This window comes from Hipposideros armiger, unplaced genomic scaffold (assembly GCF_001890085.2).
Source record: "Hipposideros armiger isolate ML-2016 unplaced genomic scaffold, ASM189008v1 scaffold_525, whole genome shotgun sequence".
Classification (NCBI taxonomy): domain Eukaryota; kingdom Metazoa; phylum Chordata; class Mammalia; order Chiroptera; family Hipposideridae; genus Hipposideros; species Hipposideros armiger.
In genome coordinates this window covers 832,046-855,041 of record NW_017731875.1, presented here as the reverse complement: position 1 = coordinate 855,041, position 22,996 = coordinate 832,046, and the positions used below count along the sequence as shown (strand labels likewise).

Sequence of the window (22,996 nt, the reverse complement as noted above, 5' to 3'; positions counted from 1 at the left end):
CTCTCTCTCTCTCTCTCTCTCTCTCTCACACACACACACACACACGCACACACGCACATGTTCAAATAATATTACATGCACTAAAAACTAGTACATATACAAATAGGCACACTCTTGCATTACTACTTTTAGTAATGGATTTAAATATATAGTAATGGATTCAATATTAAGTACTTTTAGTAATACATTAAATATTTGTAATACATTCAAAGTTAAGGCCTGAATGACTCACACCAATATATTGATACCTCACCTCCCTAACTATCATACCCATGTCCACCTCACTTCATATCAACAACATTCCAACATTACTCTTGGGGACAAAGATGGAGTCAAAGACCATTCCCTCATTGTTCCTTGCTGCCAGCCTTCTGAAACCAATTCTGTCTTCTCAGCCTGGGCTAGTCACACTGTTTGGTCAGCTCTGTTTAATAGTATATTTTCTTTACTAAAAGTGAGCTTCATAAAGACAAGACTATGTCGCATTTACCTGTACCTCTGCAAGGCTCTGCTCAGGGAGTTTCACAATAGGCACTTAAAAGATGCACAGTGAAAGAAAATTGACAAAGATATTTAACATAATTTCACTTTCAAAGAGGACTGTTTTGTGATATGATAAAAAAAATTACAGATCATTAGGAGAATAAAACAGCAAAAAGATCTAAGTGTTTGTATTGTTTATAAATGACTATTTCTTGAGCACCAGTCCTTCAATTATTATATAATTCAGAGAAGCAGAGTAGATAGCTGCTAAATAAATGCTAGTAAAAAATATAATAAGTCAAATGTTACAAGTCTCTAGATAAGTGGCAGGTTGTCCATTACATAGTATTGTTTAGCTCTATGAAAAACCATAATTAAATATTCTCACATAGCTCCATATACCAAATAACATGTCTCCAGTGCAGATTTTAAATCCTTCCTACATATTGCTAACAATGTACTCTACAAAAATATATACTGGGGGTGCCAAAAAATGTTTACAAGTGGACACTTTGGTCAATGTTGATTAAGCAGTATTTTGCCATAATGAGACTGTGTCTGGATGCTGATGATAACCTCTTTGAGCACCTCTTGTAATTGCAGAAGTCAAACATGATTTGCATTCATCTTTTCTTATCAGTACATATTGAGTATTACAATTTTAATACAGTTTTCCTTTCTTAAAATGTGTATACATTTTTTTGGCACCCTCTGTATATATGGTCATTCCATGCCTTCTTAAACTCAATTATCAATATGTATACAATCTTTGACATGTCATATAAACACTTACAGAGTCTCATCCCTACCTACTTCTACTGTCTCATTCCAAAGTATTGCCTCTCTTGAATTTTATATTTGAATATTGGAAAATTTTATAGTCCACAGAAGACATAAAGTTTTCCTCACTTCAATGCCCCAGCTTATGCTATTCTTTCTTCTAGGAAATCCTTTCTATAAAACCCCACCCCATGGTTAATTCTTCGTCTTCATAGCTCAGTTTTGCATACTTTCCCTGGGCCTTCCAGATTGGCTAGTTCCCACCCACCCATCTCATGTCCATCTCTTTGGTGGCACTTATGATACTTATTGTATCATCTTCTATGATAGATGCTCCCAAATAATTGCAATAGTTGTTCATCATAATAATAGCAGCATTGTTGCTGCTATCCTATCCTTAGCCTTTCCCTCACAAGGCTTCCTCTAGGACATGGCCAAAATTAGGTTCTCAACAAAGGCGGAATTTTCTCAAGTTTTTCTGGTAGGGGTTTCCTCTCCTAGATGCCAAAATGAAAATGTTCAATTCTATCCTTTTGTACCTGAACCAGAACCCTCTTTATGAACTATAATTTGATAAGATGCCTTGCTCTCTGCATCATGTCCTATCACTCTCACTCAACCTGCCTACGCTCTGGCCATAACCACAAGCTATATTTATGTGGTCTAAGGTGGTGCCACTTCCTATTTGTGTGTATTCTGACTACACTGGCATGTCATAAGCTTCATGGGCCTCTATCCTTACTTTGGGTCTATATGTCCCATTTCGGGGAGGTTCACCCTCACATAACTCTGATCGACCATCCCATTTGAAGGATATAATAATATAACACCTTGTTCATGCCACTTTCCGTGTGTGTGTGTGTGTGTGTGTGTGTGTGTGTGTTGAAAGGGAAGAGAAGTGTGCATATAACCTGACAACACTGAGGCTGTAACATAGAAGAAGAAATACAAATTGATTTTTCTAAAAGATGATGATATTTGCTCCCAGAAGAGTGGAGGAGGCAAGAAGAGAGGAAACGCTGGGGAAGAACGGCTTGTCGTAGGGTTTGTTGAAAGAGTGTCCTGTACATTCAAAGTTGAATGGAGAATCTTGAAAAAGCTTGAGACATTGGCCTGGACATATATCTGGGGTGGGAGTGCATAGGAAAGGTTTTCATCTGGCTGACCTCTGAGCTTAAAGATACAGTGACTGGCAGAGATGCAAGGCAAATGAATAATCTTGTAAAAGGAAATACAGAAGTAAGTGTGAAAATGAGTGCAACAGTGAGAGGATCTTGGGGGAACAGGAGCTGTGGTGCTTCCAGGACAGTTTAGAGCCAATTTGGAGTTGCATGGATAATCTCCATATACCACATCCAGCCTCTCTGGCCAACTATGGGTCCATTCTAATGAACAAAGGGGAGACAAATGAGGTGAAAGCAGAAAGTGGGTGAGGCAGTACCACCTTTCCTGCAGCAAGTATTGCCATCAGCCAATGCCTGGAGACTGAGCCCTGTAAAGTTAGGGCTCTTCAGTCTCATGTGAGCCCATGGAAGGAGAGAGGGATGGGGCCAAGGAGAGGAGAGTAATGATAGCTCCTGCCTACAGGGCTCCCAGTCCTGGGGACTTTGTTTGCCCTCAGCTTCTCCCAGCTGGAGCCACGGCATTTCACATGCACAGGGGAAGGAGGATAAATCTTTCCCTGACAGACACAGCCTGATGCCTTTCACTGACCCTAGTGCCACCCTGCCTACCCTCTTCTTTTTCCTGTGCAAACTACCTGGACATACCTTTTCTAAAATTAGCCGCTGCTGGTGAGTTTCTACGGCTATCCTGTGCCAGGGCTTCAGAGTTGGGTATTAGAGGGTCACATGAGAAGAAAGAGAGAAAAATCAGGTAGAGAAAAATGTACAGGTGTCAAGGAAAGCAGTGATCTTGGAAGGAGGTGGTCTGCGTTCTAATTCTGACTCTTTCCCTAAACGTTTGAGTGACCTCAGGCAAGTGGATTCCCCATATTGTGCCTTACTTACTACTTTCACTTGCAAAATGAAGTCTTGGAAACCAGGATCCCAACTGAGTAACACAAATATTTGATGAATGGATGGAAGGGATTGAATAGGAGCTGTTCCATATTCTAGAACCCTGATCCATTTTCACTGTTTCTTACTCTCTCATGTTTTAACTTTTCATTTTATCCAGGTTACTGTCTATTGTACATAATCAGAATCACTCCTTTACATATACCCTTAGCTTCATGCCAGCTACCCTAACTTCAATCTAGTTCAATTCAACTCTCTACATAGTTCTCTCCTGCACTAGAGCAGATAACTGCAGTGACTGAAAGCACACCTAAATGCTGACTGGTTCCACTCTGAATTTATAAACCTCAAATGGCCTTCCTCACTGCCTGGAATCCGACTACATAGCCCTAGTACATCTGTTCTCTCACTCCACCTCTTTCTCTCACAAACACACTAGAATCAATTTTTCTTCCCAACCACTCCACTGAAACTGCTCTTCTTAAGATCTGCCATGACTTCCATATTGTTAAATCCTTTGGTCACTGCTCAGTCCTTATTAACTTGATCCATTAGCAACATTATGTGGAATTGATTAATTTCTCTTGAAACTCATACAAGACCACAGTCCTCTGATTTTGTTCCTACCTATCATTTTTTTTCCACTTAATCTATTTTAGTGGAACCTTCTCCTTTTGGCCTCTAAATTTTAGATTTGCCTAGGACTCAATACTAGGAACTTCTCTCTACACTTACTTCTTAGGTTTCATCATCCAACTTGTGTAATAATATCTCTCAAATTTCTCTCTCTTCCTCAACTTACTTCTGAAGTCCACATTTCTACTACTAAGTTGATAAAAACAAATAAATAAAAATGTTGTTGAGGGAAGTAATTATAAATTAAGTTTTTGTCATGCTTTTGAAATAACTATAAAACATGTAAGTGCAAATGCTCAGCATGTTGCTATGTATATGAGCCTAGAAATAAAAAAAGAAAAGTTACAGAGATATATCTGATACTAGTTAACATATGGATGGTAAATGGTCATGAGACTGATGATATTGCTTGAGAAGGAACCAAGAATATGGTCAGAAAATTTCCTGGGATGTGAATGGCTATAATTAAGAAATAAGGTCAAATTCATAAAATCCTCTCTAAAACCAAGGTCCATAAGTTTAGCACTTATACTTTCTTTTATGCAATTTATTGTTTCAAGTCTTATATTTAGGTCTTTAATCTATCTTGAGTTAATTTTGGTATATGGTGACAGATAACATTCTAGTTTCATTCTTTTGCATGTGGCTTTGCAATTTTCCCAACACCATTTATTGAAGAGACTTTCTTTTCTCCATTGTACGTTTTTGGCTTCTTTGTCAAAAATTATCTGCCCATATATATGTGGGTTTACTTCTGGGTTCTCAATTCTGTTCCATTGGACTGTGTGCCTGTTTTTCTGCAAATACCATGCTGTTTTGATTATTGTTGCTTTGTAATATATGATACTTCTCACATTGTTCTTTTCTCTTTTTTAAAAGATTTTATTGGGGAATTGGGAGAGAGGAACAGCATTGGGGAATTGGGGAAGGGGAACAGCCAAGTTGTTGTCCTTCAATCTTAGTTGTGGAGGGCACAGTATGCTCAGCTCCACGTCTAGTCACACCGCTCAGCTCAAGGTGCTGTGTCATTGGAAATTTGATGGGGATTGCATTAAATCTGTATAATGCTTTGGGTAATATGGCCACTTTTACTATGTTGATTCTTTCAATCCATGAACTCAGAATATCTTTCCATTTCTTTGTGTTTTCTTCAATTTTTTAAAAATAGTATCTTATAGTTTTCAGTGTATAGGCCCTTCACATCCTTTGTTAAGTTTATTACTAGGAATTTTATTCTTTTTGTTGTGATGCAAAAGGAATTGTATATTTTCATTTCTTTTTCTGAAAATTCATTGTTAGCATATATTAATAGCAATACAGTGGATTTTTGTACATTGATTTTATGAATTTAACCTCAAAGGCAAGGGAAGTAAAAGCAAAAATAAATGAATTAGGATTATATCAAACTTAAAAGCTTCTGAACAGCAAAAGAAACCATCAACAAACCAAAGAGGCAACCAGCCAAATGGGAGAAGATATTTGCAAACAACACCTCTGATAAGGGAATAATATCCAAAATATACATACATACTCATACAACTCAACAGCAAAAAAACAAAGAATCTAATTATAAAATGGGCAGAGGACCTACAGACATTTCTCCTAAGAAGATAAACAAATGGCCAACAGATATATGAAAAGATGCTCAGCTTCACTAGCTGTTGGAGAAATGCAAATCAAAACCACAATAAGATACCACCTCACACCTGTTGCAATGGCTATTATCAACAAGACAAGGAATAACAAGTGTTGGAGAGGGTATGGAGAAAAAGGAACCCTCATACACTGCTGGTGGGAATGTAAATTGATACAGCTACTATTGAAAACAGTATGGAGTTTCCTCAAAAACTTAAGAATACAATTATGAGATAACACAGCAATCCTTTTTCTGGATATTTACCAAAAAAATCTGAAAACACTTACCCAAAAAGATATATGTACCCCTATGTTCATTGCAGCATTATTCACAGTTGCCAAGACATGGAAACAAGCAAAGTGTCCTTTGATAGATGATTGGTTAAAGAAGATGTGGTACATATATACAATGAAATATTACTTGGCTATAAAAAAAGTTGAAATATTGCCATTTGCAACAACATGGATGTTTCTTGAGATTATCATGCTAAGTGAAATAAGTCAGACAGAAAAAGTTGAGAACCATATGACTTCACTCATGTGGGATATAAAATATGTGGGATATAAAACTGAAAGCAACAAACAAACAAGACAAACAAAAACTCATAGACACAGACAACAGTTTAGTGGTTACCAGAGGGTAAAGGGGGGGTGGGGGTGGTAGATGAGGGTAAAAGGGATCCAATATATGGTGATGGAAGGAGAACTGACTCTGAGCGGTGATCACACAATGCAATGTATAGATTATATAATATAGAAATGTACACTTGAAACCCATGTAATTTTACTAACCAATGTCACCCAAAAAAATTTAATAAAAAACTAAAAAGGAGAGATAAGCAATGAATAGAAACCAGCAAAGGAGTCTAAAAAGGAATAGAAATGACAGAAATGTCGAGGAAAACCTTGTAAGGGGGTGCTATCAAAGAAAGTTTCAATCAGGTAGTGAGGATGGTGGAAATAATAACAGTGAAGTAGAGGATGTACAAAGATGATGATGATGATGATGATGACATGTCTGCTTATTACAGCGTAAATGTTAGTGACACAGAAGAATTAATATCTGGAAATATTCGTTTATTTTCAGGTCAGTCCAGGAAGAATGCCAGCCCAATATCACCGCAGTCCTCAAATCATGCTCCTGTCAACATCACTCAGTTTAACCCCATATTCTACCTCATCAGCTTTCCTGGATTGGAAGCCATGAAACACTGGATTTTCATTCCCTTTTTCCTTATGTACCTGGTGGCCATTTCAGGACATTTCTTTCATTCTGATAACTATTAAGACCAACCCTTGTTTCCACACACCCATGTACTACTAACTATTATCCTTTTTGGCCCTCACAGACCTGAGACTGTCAATATCCAAGTTGCCCACTATGGGACTCTTTTGATTCAACTCCCATGGCATCTACTTTGAAGACTGTTAAATTCAGATGTTCTGCATCCACCCATTTTCCTTCATGGAGACCCTAGCGTTCCTTGTCATGTCCTTTGATCACTTTGTGGCCATCTGCCAGCCCCTGAGGTACTCGGTCATTATCACTGACCAGCAAGTGGTCAGAGCAGGCCTGGCTGGCATCTTCCGGGGACCTCTGGCCCTTGTTCCCATTGTCCTCCTCCTGAAGACTTTTCCCTATTGTGGACCTTGAGTCCTCTCTCATTCTTTCTGTCTACACCAGGAGGTGATATTCTTGGCCTGCACAGACACCGCCTTCAACAATCTGTATGGGCTGACACTGGTGGTGCTCACTGTGATGCTGGACCTGGTGTTCATTGCACTGTCCTATGCTCAGGTGCTCTGGGTCCTCCTGCCCCCTCTGCCATAGATTAAATTTCCCATGACCAGGAAGTGCTTCCTGAGGGTTTGTCTTCACAGCTCAGGGCCATAGGAAATGGCCCACTGCTTGTATATAAACCACTACTCCTCCTGCCTGCTCCAAGGCCCAACAGAAAACTTGCTAAGTCTGTTTAATCAATAAAATTTTCAAATCCTTATCTTAGGAATTTAGAGGTTCCTGGGCCCTGAAAAGATGACTATTTTCTCAAAGGCAGATACTGTGTCTTATTAATCTTTACATGCAAGTATATGGCCCAAAGCTTGTAGTCACTACATATTTGCTGAATGAATAAGCATGAATAACTACCCGGTAGGAAGGAGAGTTTCAAAGGGAGGCTTAACTGGGGAAAAGAGAGGATCACAGAAAGGACTGAGGGTCAACTCATACATTTTCTTGTAATAATAGCAGATAGTGAGAGAAGAAAATGAATGATAATCTGGTCTGCTGAAATATCTCATGGTAGTACTTATGGGTCACTAAGTTTCTATGAAAGATAACTGGGGCTCCCCAAAACTAAGTTCTGGGAGGATGTTGATCCTTCTTTGGTGTTTGTCAGGTCTGCATCCATCTAAGGAGTTTCCTCTGAGGGCCTAAGGCCCAAGGGAAGACAGATAGCTTTATAATTGCCAGTGCAGCAGACCCTGAGCCAGGCAGAAGAGGCTGGGAGAGGAGTGAGAAGTGTTGCAGGGCTTGGAAAAGAAGCTACTGACAGCAAGGGATCAGTAAGTTATTGAAGGTCCTTTGGTTTATGGATAGAGGCAGCCAATCCAATGACCTCTCTGATACCTCTTATCTAGCAGATCTATAAGTAGGGTTAGGGGATAGGGCCGCTTCCAGGACAATGGCCAGTCTGTGGTTAGAGCTGCTGCTCTATTGTATCTCACCATGATCTTTTTGGTTGGAAAGAGAGACCAGAATTTGTTACTGGGCTGCACTTTGAAGTGGAGTGGTACAGGGTGCAGCAGGCAAGGAGTTATATAATCTCAACAGCTCTACCCCAATTTATTCAGCTTCCAACACTTAGAGCGCTACTTTCCACAGTCCCATTAAACCAAATAGTTCCCCTGGAAAAGAAGCAGAGAATGCATAAAATCTGTCACAGAATGAAGCTAAGATGCAGAGCAAAGGGGTTTGGCCGCTTCACCAAGTCATATGTCGGTGGCTATTTGAAAAATACTAACGAGCTCAGAGCTCCCAACCCTAGATTTCTTACTCTCACTGTTGTCAGATAACGTACTGACTGTCCCTTAGAGCCCCCTGCAGACATGCAGGGAAGGTCTGTAGCTGTCATATGGTAGATAATTGTTATGGAGAACTTTCAGTAAGAAGGTAGTGTTAGAAACCACAAATAATAATAATCTACATTTATTGGGTGTATGGTTCTAACTGCACCACCTTTAGAGTTGTATATAAATTACTATATAGCCTACAAAGCAGGTATAATAATTGTCTCAATTTTTCAAGTGAGAAAACTAAGATCAAGCAAGTAATTTGTAAAATCATAGTTCATAAATATTGGAGTTATGCTTTGAATGCAGATCTCATTCCAGAACTACTTCCTTAACCACTACATGATGCTGCCTAAAGAATCTATGCCTAGAGGGCCACAGAACTAGATGGACTCCTCCCTGCCCAATGGCCTTGAGATGAGAGGAGTGAACAAAAAGCTGTGGGAATTTCTCTGGCCTCCTCCTCAGGCTTCGCAATACCTCATCCTCCCTCTCTTCCCCATGATTCCCTATATCAGCCCCTTGGTGTCTGACCACCTCTTCCATTCCCCATCTTCTCTGCTGCCCAGCCCTCCCTCTCCTATTGTCTCACAAGAGATTTTCTCTTCTCGAACCTCCTAGTCTGCCTCTCCCTCTCTCTGTTTCTCCTGCTGCCCCTACGCATCCCCTCTCAGTTCCTCAGCTTCCTATCAGTTTATTCATTTGCTCGGAGAGAGATATCTTTGAAAATGTAAAGGCCAAAAAAAAAGAAGAAAAAGAAAGAAAACAAAGGAGCAGGCATGTCAGTACACTCTGAAGTTAGAGTTGAAAAGAAAGAAATCTCAGAATTTAGAGTGAAGATAGCAGCTTTAAATATATAGACTACATAGGATAAATTAGTATGACTTTGTGAGAACACAAATGAGATTCCCAGGGAACCTGAGAAGATGGCTGAGACATGAGATACTGGATAGTAAGTCTGGGTTCCTTGAGAAGGGTTGAGTTAGGAGAGAACCAGGTACCTCTTCTGATCACATAATGACAATAAGGATATAAAGCAGATTGGATGAGGCTACTCTACAGGCATCCTCAATTTTCTTAGAAAATTAGAGATAATTTGTCCTATACAAAATGCTTGAAGAGGTCATACAAAGAAGACAATTTGGAAGACACAAACTTTTTAAAAATCCGCACATGCTGTTTAAGTTGAGCTGTATAGATTTTTCTAAGAGAAGAAAAAAAACCCACCTATCTTTCACTAGCTGGTCAAGAACAAGAGTAGAGAAAGCCTTTGTTGAGGCTTAATGTCATTGACGTAAGTAAAGGATTAAATGGGAATGAGAGAAAGGGCGAGGGGGAAGCAGGAAAAGGACAGACTGTTTGTGAGGAAGCGGTTCATTGAGAGGTCATTGAGTTCCAGAGCATGCAGAGAAGCCAGACCAGCCAGCAGGGGGTTGGTACCCAGTGATAGCGGGACAGCTCATGCTTACTGGCCTAGTGATCTTCAATCATACTGCCACCTTTCTCAGAGTGAATAGACCCCTTGGGAATGAGGATATCCACCTTACCAAGTGCCAACTTGAGCTTCTCTACTTCCTGCTGACAGGCTTCCCAGGCCTGGAATGGGCTCACCACTGGATCTCACTGCCCATTTTTGTAGGATACCTCATGGCCCTCCTGGGAAATGCTACCATCTTGCATCTGGTGAGAACTGACCCTTCCCTCCACCAGCTCATGTACTACTTCCTGGCCATCCTGGCTGTGACAGACTTGGGCCTATGCATGTCCACGCTGCCCTCAGTGCTGGGTGTGCTGTGGTTTGATGCCTGGGTGGTGGGCCTCGTGACCTGTGTTCTGCAACAGCACTTCCTACATTCCTTCTCCTTCATGGAGTCAGCTGTGCTGTTTGCTATGGCTCTGGACCACCTGGTGGCCATCCGATTTCCACTGCAGTACACATCTGTGCTCACAGGTCCTCGTGTGGCATTGGCTGGGGTTGCTATGGGCATGCAGAGTGCTGCCATCATTACTGCACCCTCACTGCATCTGTTGAAATTTGACTACTGCCTCCCTGGGGCATTGTCCCATGCTTACTGCCTTCACCAGGACATGATCCACCTGGCCTGCTCTGATACACAGTAAAACAGACTCTCTGGGCTGTGCATCATCATACTAGCCATGGGTTCTGATGTTCTCTTCATCCTGCTCTCCTATACTGTCATCCTCTGCACCATGCAGACCATTGCCTCTGCAGGGGAGAGGCTCAAGGCCCTCAACACCTGCGTCTCCCACATCCTGGCTGTGCTCTGCTTCTATGTGCCTGTGCTAGGCCTGTCCATTGTGCACAGATTTGGGTGCCACAGCTCACCCCTGGTGCACATCCTCATGAGCACTGTCTCTGTGCTCTTCCCACCCCTGATGAACCCTGTTATCTATAGCATCAAGACCCAGCAAATCCGAAGTGCCATCCTCGAGGTGGTTTCACTGGGGAAGATGCAATGAGATATTGGGGATGAACCATGTTATTCAAAATAAGAAATGAGTGAAACGTTCTTTTTAGAACCCTCTTATGACAAAACAATTTTTGTTTACTTACTTTTAGTTTGATCAATTGATTGTACATCATGAATTGACTCTAATGTTAGAATTAAATAAAGTTGATGCTTGTTACTACTTATGTATCTATTTATAAATATGTAATCATTACTTTCTTACATTAAAAAAGAATGATTATTATTTACATAAATGTTTGCATTTTCAATATAATTTTGTGTTTTGTCCTCTACTGATCCTTTGGAACTCTAATTCTATAGTAATTTAATTAGGGTTAATTACTCTGATGATGTGGAAAGTTCAATCATCACTTCATATTTTTTGGATTAAGTAATAAGTTTACCACCATTCATCACAATAAAATATTTCTATTATATCCATCTATCAAGGATAGCTTTATTGTACATCTAAAAGGAACTTTCCAATGTTGCTTTTTTTTTTCCGCTCTCATTGTCCATATCATAGTCTGAGACAGAAATAAGTCCTGAGACCCTACCATATTTTTCCTCATTTTCCTTCAACTGTCCAATTGTACAAATATACTTAATTTCTGCTATACACATTTATTGCTTCCTATGTTCAATAACCTTAATTTCTTTAAAAATAATATTGAGTTGTCAGAAAAGTTATAACATATTTTTTCTGTTTTTCCTTGCAAAAATGTGTCATGACTTTCCCGACAACCCAATAATTACAAATATGAAATATCCATTTAAGAAAATTAGATTTTAAAAAAGAAGAAAAATATATAGACTGATAAAAGGTGAATAATATGATGGCCAAAAATAATGAGAGTAATCTAATAGTGTTTACATGCTAATAATGAAAAGCAAATATAGAAGAAGAGGAGAAAGATAGAGGAAAAAGGAGGAGAAATTGGTGAGTCAAGATCCACAGATGACACAATGCAATATATAGATGATGTATTATAGAAATAACTTTAGTAACCTATGTCACCCCCATAAATTTAACTTAAAATTATTTAAAACACACACACACACACACACACACACACACACACACACAAATCCACAAAAGAAGCCAGGGTGTCAACTCTCATAAAAACACATGGTAGATTAATTTTTGGATAAGAGAAATGATGTCATGTCTCCTGGAAGAAAAGAGGCAGGGTAGTATTCAAATATAAATGTGTTGGTAGCAGAGGAGGAAGATGAAGTTCTCTTATGAGAGCCTTGATTTCTCAGTGACAGACTATGAAATATTTTGATTGCAAGTTGTGAAGCAGTGGTGAATTATACTTTTGTAACTCCAAAACTTTCCTAGTGATCTTTTTTTCAGGTTCATCTATGCTCCCAAATACTGGATTTTTATTCCTTTGCCTAAATTAATGTTCTTGGTAAAACCTTCCATTTCCACACCTTTCTTTTTACAATTACTCCCTGTTCATCTGCTTTAGTCAGAGTTTATAAAAAAGAATGAAATCTAGCCATTTGTGACAACATGGATTGACTTAGAGTATTATGCTGTGAAATAAGTCAGACAGAAGAGAACAAATACCTTATGATTTCACTTATATGTGGAATCTAAAAAATAAAACAAATCAACAAACAGGCTCATAGGTATAGAGAACAAACTGATGGTTGCCAGAGGAGAGAGGGTTGAGGGTAAGTGAAAAGGGTGAAGGGGAATAAGAGGTAGAAACTTCCAGTTATAAGTCACATGGATAATAACTTTGTATGGTGGCATATGGTTACTAGAATTATTGTGATCACTGTAATATATAAAAATATTGAATAACTATGTTGTACACCTGAAACTCATTTAATATTGTATGTCAACTATACTTTAATAAAAAGCAGGATTAAAAATAGAACTTGATATGCATATGTGCAGAGAGGAAAGAGACAAATGAAAGATGATGCACAGACTTCCGCTTGAGTAAGCGGATGGTGATACAATTTAATGGGATGAAAAAAAATTGACATTGTGGAGAAATAGAACTAGGGAATAAGATTTAAAACATTATAATTAGCATGTTAGTTTTGAGATATCTGTAAGACATCAAAGGGTGAGGTCCATCTTTATTTGGATGTTTGAGTTTGGAGCTTAGAAATATAATTTTGTGAGTCATCAGCATATAGGAGGTATTTAAATTTATGAAAATGGAAATAGCATTTAGGGAAAGTAAGTAAAGAAAGGTGAGATTTTCCTGAATAGAGTGCTAAAATACCATAGCATTTATAGTTTCATTAGAAGAGTGCAATTTAGCAAAGGAGGCTAGAGGGACAGACGGTTAATGAGATAAAAAGAATGGTACAACAGTGCCAACTTGGGCCAGTGAAGCGACATCCTCCACAACTAGATTGAAGAACAAAACGACAACAACTTGTCTGTTCCCCTTACCCCAATTCCCCAGCACTGTTCCTATCCCCCTAATTCCCCAATAAAAATCTTTAAAAAAAAAAAAAAAAGAATGGTACAACAACATAAGGTCATCAAACCCATGGGAGGAGAGTATTTAAAGAATGGAGGAGAGGATTTCTGGTTTTTGTTTCCACATCTAAGGAGTTAGAAAGTTGTCACTCTATCCTAACAAAAAATAAAAAGCTGAACAGAATGAAAAATGAAAAACTCTTCTTATATCTATAAGAGAGGGCCAGATGCTGCCCCCAAGATTGGAGAGATAGACAGGTGAATACAGGGAGTTCTAGCTTATCAAAGCAGAGATAAGAATAACATACTCCAATACTGTGAGTTGCTATAATGTTTTATTTCAACATGTAATTAATGAAATAAGAATAAATTAATAGTTTAATTGTGATTTTGATTACCATTGTAAGAATACGTTAGCATGGGTTTAGATTTGCTGATCCTAAAACCCAGGTTCTTCACCCACAAAATCAGGATGCACATAAAGCACATAACAAGTTAATAGCAGTTGGCAAATATTTCTAAGAGCTGTCACTTAAACAAACATTGTAAAGAATATTGAAATAACAATGTCTTCCTCCAGCCAGGCCCCTGAAATAGGGTGATTGGAGAGCAGCCAGAGAAATAAAATAAGTTAAAATAACTTGCTGTTATGAAATGTGTTTGCGTCAGATCTTAACCTTGTTGTTCGTCCATGACATATTTATCCTCTCTTGATTCCCATTTACAAAACATGTTCTAATTCTTGTTTAACAGATTGCCATGTTTACATAAAGCAGGAGGGCAGATTCAGGATGGGACTTTAAGCTGTAGTTGGGACATAAGTGCTCACACATCTAAGCTGTTATTAAACAGAGATCATTTAATCTCTATTTAATTTTAGGCAAATAGAACAGAATTCTTTTCAGGGTGCAAGTTGAGGTAGCTATGGAGGAGGAACAGGAAACCTTACTTCTAAACACTTTGTTGGAAAACCTGAGTCCTGAGCATATATTCAATTTGCCAAAAGTCTTCCTCATCCCAATGTAGTTGCTTAGCCATCACTTCTATATTTGGAAACAAATGACACAAATTTTATAAAGGCAATGAGAAGTATAATACTTCTATCACCTAAATGAATCTAGATTGCTGATGTTGGAGAAATCCACAGGCATTTCCCCTGGCAACCAGACTAGGTCAGGGATCTTACTCAAGAGCCTTTATACTGCTACATGATCAAGGACACTGCCATGAGGGTCTTACACACCTAGGCTTTCAATAATTTAATGACAATTCAGGACACAGGAGCAATTGAATGGCTTAAAATGAGAGAATCACTCTGGCAACTCTGGTTGCAAAGACCTGCCTGGTCTAGGTATGGGGATGCTAGCTCAGAGGAGGCTGGGCGAGATGATCGTCTATGGAGAATGGGGTTAGGACTAGATCTCAGACTGATGGCTCAGGGGGCCGTTAGCACCATCAGTGCATGGTCCTAAACAAGATATCAAAAGAGGTCCAGGAACAAGGGCAAGAGGAAAAGGAGAGTTGAGAAAGCCAAGGGTTAATTCTAAAGGAAACGAGGAATGCTTTCTTGGGCAGTGGGATTCTGCTTGTGATGAAGAAGTACAATCAAATACTATTCTGAGTGTCTACTATTTTTTTATTTGTCCAATTAAGTTTTATCTTTAAATTTTCTTATTTTGCCATTTGAAGCAAGTACAATCATTCCAATTTTTAGGAGAGGAAACAAGTTGAGAGACCACTCATGCATTCACAATTAAAAAGTAAAACAAACAAACAAACAAAAAACCAGTGGAATCAGGTGTTTTGACTTAAGTTCTGTGGGTCATTCAGGAAAGGTCAATGCAAAGTGCAACATGACCTGGACTCTGACCGGGGGTGACACAGTGAATGAGCCCAAACAACAGGGAAAATCTAGTTGGGAGAAACATAAAAGCCTAGATTATAATACTGAGATTGAGAATGCGTCAAATCTGTAGATGGCATATGACAGAGGTATGTCTATGAGTCACTAACCTCATGAAACAATATTGATATCTGAGTAAAAGGTACAAATTCAAAAGGTCCTTTAGATCATACTTTCCCAGTTTCAGTGCAAGGCAATTTGTGCCTGTGCCCATAAGGCACAGAAATGTCCCTGACCATAAAGGTTTAGGATATAAAACAATTATCAGAGTATTTTAGAAGGATCTTCAAACAGATATATAATATTATAAAAGTACATATGCATGTAGAGAAACACAATACATGCATGCACATACACAGATGTGAATGTACACTTAGCTGGATCTTTAGTCAAATCTGTGGATTCTTTCCTTAGGCTAACAACTCAAGGACATTACTTGGTCATATCACCACCTACATGAATATACATTCAGTGGTAAATGTATTTGTGAGAAGATACGCATGCTCATAGATTCATGCAAACTTGCAAACAAAATTCTACAAGAAGGAGCATGGTTATGCAAATACCTGCACACACACACACACATGCATGTGTTCACATGTACATTTACATAAATACACACACTTGCATATGCATAGAAAAGCATATACATATACATACGCACACACATGCATCATCTTGTTCTATATTTTCTTAGAATTTGTCTTGTGGTTCCCAGAAAGAATCTCGTGGGATACTCTGCTCTTGGCCCAATTATTCCTGCAGACCCAGGGGCAGCATGGTCCTCTGTGACTGATTTGTCCTTGTTGCCCAGAGGATTGACTAGCAAAACTGGGGGAGGGAAAGGGCTAGTTCTGGAGTCATAATAAATAAGACCAGTTCACTCTTGCCTCTAGGTAGTGAGCTGGAGACCAGGCCTGAGACCAAATACATTGAAGGGCAGGTGGGCCTTCATAGAGGAGTGGGGTTTGCCCAGAAGTCTAGCCTATGGGATCAAGAGGATGAAAAATCTGTTCAGGTGAGCTGAACCAGGGGTTTTTGCTCATCTCATTTCCAGCACACATTTTATTTTCCCTTTCCTCTTGTCGTGAAAGACTCCTTCTCTCTGGAGGACATAAACTTTTGTCCAGAATGCCTACTGTGGCTGAGGAACACTTGGGGTGTATTTTACCCATCTCCTCTGTTTATTAAGGAAATCTGGGTCAAAGAAGTCTCCATTTTGTCCCCAAATCTACTTCTTTTCAAACTAGATATTTAATTCTGTTTTTCAATCTATCTTCATTTCTTAGGCATATTTACCCTCCTCTCCTTCAACTTCCATACTGATAGGTCTTGTCCCCTCCATCCCATGCTGGGAGCTACATAACCTTTAGGGCCTGGTCACTCTTAAAGCCAACTCCTCAATGACCTGTGCTTTTCACTCAGCCCTCATTTCTCTCTCTGGCTGGCCCAGCCTCATCTAATCCACCTCATTTGTTCTCATGGGCTTCCTTGCATGGCTTTTGTTCAGGCTTCCTTTCTCTCCTAACTTTGAGCTTTGCTATTCGACTGTGGCAAGTCACTTGAAATGCCAACTTCCCACTCTCCCAAGTTGTAAAATGGGTATGGTTAGGTCATTTTGAGTACTTTGAGGATAAATAATGTGATGTGTACAAAGGTAACATGCACAGTGCACCCTTCCAGAGGGCCTGATCTATGGTACTAAATCAATGCATTTCTCTTTTTCTTACTCACTTGCCTTTTTCCCTACCAAACATCAGACTTTAACTTCTCCTTATATTTCCCATTTATCCTTCACATCTTATGCATTAGCATCAATCTCTGACTTCCTTCAATAACAGCTCCTCATATACAGTGAATTAAAAGAATACTACATTATTTTTTCTGTCCTCAAAGAAGCTCTCATGTGATAAAAGAAGACAAAGCACTTTTCTCCCAAAACTCCCAGCCTAGAATAATAACACTATGTGTTTAGTATGTACCTTCTTTTCTGCCACCCCTGCCCCCTTTCTCCCTGCCCATTTATTAAGCCCTGGTGGTGATATGCTTAAAATACAGACTGTAGATCATCTTTGGAAGAGCTTACAAACAACTAGGAAAAGTCACATAAACAACTTAGATTAAAGGGAAGTGCTGTGGGAGGCTGCTGTAGAAAGTGATTAGCCACACACATGCATGAGGAAAGACATCACAGAATTGACATCTGAGCCAGATGTTATAAAACAATGGTGAAAGTTGTATTTATTTTAAAATATAAATTTTAATTGAATTGAGTGCCAAAGTGCTTATGAAAGGAAAGGGTAAAATAGCAAAACAAACAACAATAACTAAAACAAATCACAAGAATGACCAGGAGGGAAAAACAAGTTAGGGTGTGTCAGGATTTATAAAGAAGTCAAGTTAAGGAGATAAATCACAATAACAAGCTTATGGGGCTACATATTATAATTATCTCTGCTTTAAAGATGGGGACATGGAGAGCCAGACAGAGAGTGACTAAGCCAGGATTCCAACTGTGGCAATCTAAACCGAGTCTGCATTCCTAACTTTCATGCACAGTGCTCTGAATTTCCAATTCATAACCTGAAATCTGGGAACAATAAACAAGGTACACAATTGTAAATAAATAATGCTCTCTATGATTCAAGGAAATTTTAAGCACTAAAGACAGAAAGTAAATGACTTGGATTATGAATATGCTGAATCGAGGCATGGAAGTGTTGAGTTGAAAGTGACAATGTACTCCAAATATTAATTAGAAAAGAGATCAAGCTCAGAGTATCAGCAGCATAAGTGATTCCTAATCAAGGAACCCTTATGTCATCACTAAAGTTTATCCCTCAGTGAGAAGTGGGTCTTCACTGAAGATCAAAATTTCTTATAGCTGGGATTATTGCAGAGTTTATAAGGCTCTTTTATACACATTATTATGTTATTAATATAATATTATATTTATTATATACATGATTATTTCTGTTTTACAGATTTAAAAAGTCAAGCTCAAAAAATAGTGCACTAGAAAGTAGCAATCAAGAGTTTAAAATCACGTTTGCAGATTCAACTGTAACCCCACCTTCCAGCACCTCCAGCTTCCTCATGTCCAATAGATTTCGCGTAGGTCATAATTTTTTTTGTTTGGTTCCAGTGGTAAAGCAGATCTGTTTTCCTTATAATGAGAGATATTTTTTCCCCTCTCTCATATTTTTTCTTAACACAGACTTTTTGATTGATCTTCCATCCTGAGGAGTGGAGGTTTCCTCTTAGACACATCTTCTTGGTGAGCTTCTCTCCTTAACAGATATATTTCTCTTGGATAATGTAAAAAGATTCAGGTTGCCTTCTGAGGCAGGGTTCCAGAAAGCATCAGCACTATTGAGGTGGGGCACCCTGGATAAAAATTGTTGTCGTTATTTCTGCAGTTTCAAAAACATGACCTGAGAGACCATACTCGAGGACACGCCCATTGTACCCATACACACAGTAAGCATTGATTAACCATGCTGCAGTGTGTTGATTGACAATAGGAGAGAAATTTTCCAATGGGAAGAATACTTCTTGCCATTAATAGGAATTCCAGCGGGCAAAATATTTCTTTTCATTAGCCTTTATAACATTGACTTTTTTCTACATGCTTCCCCACCATATGTAAAAACCAAAGTGATCACCCCGGAGGGTGTGGAATGAACATGGAGAACTGAACCCATTTAGAGATGTTTAATCTAGGTAAAGCTAGATAATTCTGTGTCTCCAATGGAGAGCAGTCTTGGGGGCTGCTTGGAGTGGCAAGAATGGCATTTAGAATCTTTATCTCCTGAGCAATTCTATACCAACATTGAAGTAATTTTATTCTTAACCTCTGTGCCCATCAGTCACTTCAAATCCAACATGCTCTAACAGGGAATTTATAGAATGTCTGATAGATTATGACTTTCTTTATGTCAGTGTCTTTCCAATGTCTTCTTTAGACAACACAATACCATCTCTTGATAGAGACATTAGAAACATTCAGCTCCTACCAAATATACACAGTGAAATCAGTATGGGGATTCGTTTTCTACCAGATCCCCTTGTTCTGGAGATATGTCTATCTGCAAGTCATGACTCAACATTTTTGTTTAGTATCGAAGACCAAATGGAACAGGTCATGGGTGTGAGAAGAGAGATAAATTGGCAGAGAGTAATAGGCAGAGATATTTGAGGGTCCTTTTCAAACTCCATTAACCTTTATGTGTCTCACTCTAGGTTGCATCTCTGGGACCTGCCTAGGTCAAAGTTCCCAGACTCTACATATAGGAAAATGTTCAACAGCAGTCAATTCACCCCAAAATATTTTCTTCTGACTGGTCTCCCTGGTCTGGAGGCCCTGTACCCTTGGTTTATCTTCCCATTCTGCTCCACCTATCTGGTGGCCCTTGTGGGCAATAGCCTGATCCTGGCAGTGATCAAGAAAAACACCTCTCTACACCAGCCAATGTACCTATTCCTAGCTATGTTGGCCTGGGCAGAGCTTGGTGTCTCTGCTTCTACACTGCCTACTGTGCTGGGCATCTTCCTTTTCGGTGCCAATGAGATATGCTTTGAAGCCTGTCTTTTGCAGATGTTCTCCATACATTCATTTTCCATCATGGAATCAGGAGTTCTGCTGGCAATGTCTGTGGACCGCTTTGTGGCCATCTATAATCCTTTGCGGTACACTGCCATCTTGACCTTGCCCCGAATTGCTGGTACCGGTGCTGCACTTGGACTGAAGAGTGTGATACTCATGTTCCCACTGCCCTTTCTCCTGAAGCGCCTGCCCTTCTGTGGCCACAATGTCCTCTCCCACTCCTATTGTCTTCACTCAGACCTAATCCAACTGCCCTGTGGGGACACTCGCCCCAACAGCATTCTAGGGCTCTGCATTGTGACTTCCACTTTTGGTCTGGACTCGCTGTTCATCGTCATCTCTTACGCGCTGATCCTCTACACAGTGCTGGGCATTACCTCTGGGGAGGGACGGCGGAAGGCCCTCAACACATGTGTATCACATATCTGTGCAGTCCTTGTGTACTATGTGCCTATGATCAGCGTGGCTCTGGTGCACCGCTTCATGAAGCATGCCATGCCTGCTGTCCGTCTACTCCTGGCCAATGTCTATCTTCTGGTGCCTCCTGTGCTCAACCCCATTATCTACAGTGTTAAGACCAAGCAGATTCGCCAGGGACTAATCCAAATCTTTCCTCAAAGAAAATAATAAAGGGGTCAGTGCCGATGAGATGGTTACCCTAAAGCCAGACATTTTCATCACCAAAGATGGTCCAGGGAAGGAGGGAGAGCTCATCACCTCAAAGTTAGGACGTTTGATAAATATGTAGAGAACACATATTTTCGTACTCTAGATGTTGTAACTTAAAACAAAATTGTATAATATTTTGTTGGCTATTTCGTTATATGTGTCAACTTAACGTGAACATGCTCTTTCACTCAGAAATTTCAACTCTTAGCACTGCCCTAAATTAATCCTCTGTTGGTTGTGCATGAACACAAAGACTTGAAGATAAATTTTTACTTCAGCAATATTTGGAATAAGATTTTAAAAAATAAAATACTAAGTGGCCATCAATAGATAAGTAGTTAAATGAGTTAGGATCTGTCCATATTATGGAATATTTTGCAGTTTAAAACAAAATGACCTATTATGATAGTTGCTTAAGGATATGTGTGTGTATGAGATCTAACAATTAAGTTCAAGAACTCACCCTAGAAAAAAATGCTACATACCTCATTGCTGAATATCACTATGGCCACCTTTGAAGTACTCCCCTTGGGAAGCTATAGACCCACACCAGCACCTAGTCCACCCTTCAAAGCAATTTTGGAACTCTTTTTCTGGAATGCCCTTCAGAGCTGTTGTCATATTACCCTTAATGCCCTGAATGTCATCAAAGTGTCTTCCTTTCAATATTTCCTTTATTTTTGGGTAAAGAAAGAAGTCATTGGGAACCGGATCAGGTGAGTAGGGAGGGTGTTCCAATACAGTTATTCATTTACTGGCTAAAAACTCCCTCACAGACAGTGCCTTGTGAGCTGGTGCATTGTCGTGATGCAAGAGCTATGAATTGTTGGCGAAATGTTCAGGTCGTCTAACTTTTATTTTTTAAAATTAGTTTCAGGTGTACTAAACAATGCAATAGTTATACATTTCACCTCTCACAAACCCTGCTCCCCCAATCCACTGCCCCTCCGACATCATACATATCTATTACAATTCCATAGACTCCACTCTCCACACTATACTCCACATACTGTGACTATATATATATATATATATATATATATATATATATATATACACACACACATATATATATATATATAAAATTATAGTTGACATACAATATTATTCAGCTTCAGCTTCAGGTGTACAATGCAGTGGTCCAGCCTCTATACCGTCTTGTCCTACTTTTTTATGCAGTCTTTTTTAGCACTTCCAAATAGTAAACTTGTTTAACTGTCCATTTGGTACAAACTCATAATGAACAATCTCTCTGATATCAAAAAAAGGTTAGCAACATTGTTGGAACAACTTTGTGAACTTAATTGTCAGACCTCATAGATGTACAAACATATACATATACATATACATATATATACACACATAATTAATAAAACCTTTTGTAAAAAAATTAATCACATGAGAATATCGATTAATTCATGTGTGTGTAAAAACATGATAAATTGATAAGAAAAATAGCTGTTTTGGAGGAGTCTGTGTTAGTGAAGAGAGGAACAGAAAGAATTCTCACTTTATGTGTATTATTTTGAAAAAAAAAACAAGAATAATACACTCACTGAGATCAAGATGCTTTTCCCAAATTACTTACTGTGCCAGATAACTTTTTCTTTAGCATATTAAGAATAGCACAAATACATATTTCTTCTAGGTGTTGTGTATGTATTCCTGATCCACATCCCAGTATGTGCTTTGAAGGGGAACAGAAGGAGCTATTCTAATCTTTTTAATAATGCTGCTAATGCAGAGATGATTGGCAGCGGTGACATCTATATAATAACTTCATTACTTTATTGACCTTGGTTGAAAAGACAAATTTCTCCTGTTCTCCAAGAAGAAACTTAAATTTGTGGATAACTAAGACATATTTTACATTATAATAAATACTCATGGAAAATGTTAATGACTTGTCAAAATATGGTTAGTGTGTTAAGAAATTGAAGGGAATAATTATTAATACAAAGTTCTGAAATATAATAAGAAATCATAAGTTCATCATATGCAGGAATAATCTACTAAATGTAAACTATCACATGGCTAGAAATTAACATTGTGGATTTGTTGCAGGTGTGTGTGTGTGTGTGTGTGTGTGTGTGCATATGTTAGTTTTAGAGGGTTTTTTCTTTGATCTATCACACATTCAGTCCATGTGACCAACCTTATGGAAACCTGATTTCCCTTTCTACAATAAATGAGATATTATTTCTGTGGCTCCACTGCTGGCATTTTCATTGTGTCAAAAAGTAAAACAACTGAAGACTTTCAAAAAAC

At 38.9% G+C, this 22,996-nt stretch overlaps 1 protein-coding gene and 2 pseudogenes across 1 annotated transcript; all 3 read left to right on the top strand.

Annotated features, from left to right (window-relative positions):
* Positions 1 to 6,654: 6,654 nt before the first annotated feature.
* On the top strand, positions 6,655 to 7,383 carry LOC109396501 (olfactory receptor 51M1-like; annotated as a pseudogene).
* Positions 7,384 to 10,152: 2,769 nt separating this feature from the next.
* Positions 10,153 to 11,105, top strand: LOC109396552 (olfactory receptor 51L1-like; annotated as a pseudogene).
* An 8,645-nt stretch (positions 11,106 to 19,750) lies between these two features.
* On the top strand, positions 19,751 to 20,686 carry LOC109396543 (olfactory receptor 51I1-like). The gene has a single exon (XM_019668406.1). The coding sequence runs from the start codon at positions 19,751 to 19,753 to the stop codon at positions 20,684 to 20,686; it is 936 nt and encodes a 311-aa protein (XP_019523951.1).
* The last annotated feature ends 2,310 nt before the right edge of the window (positions 20,687 to 22,996 follow it).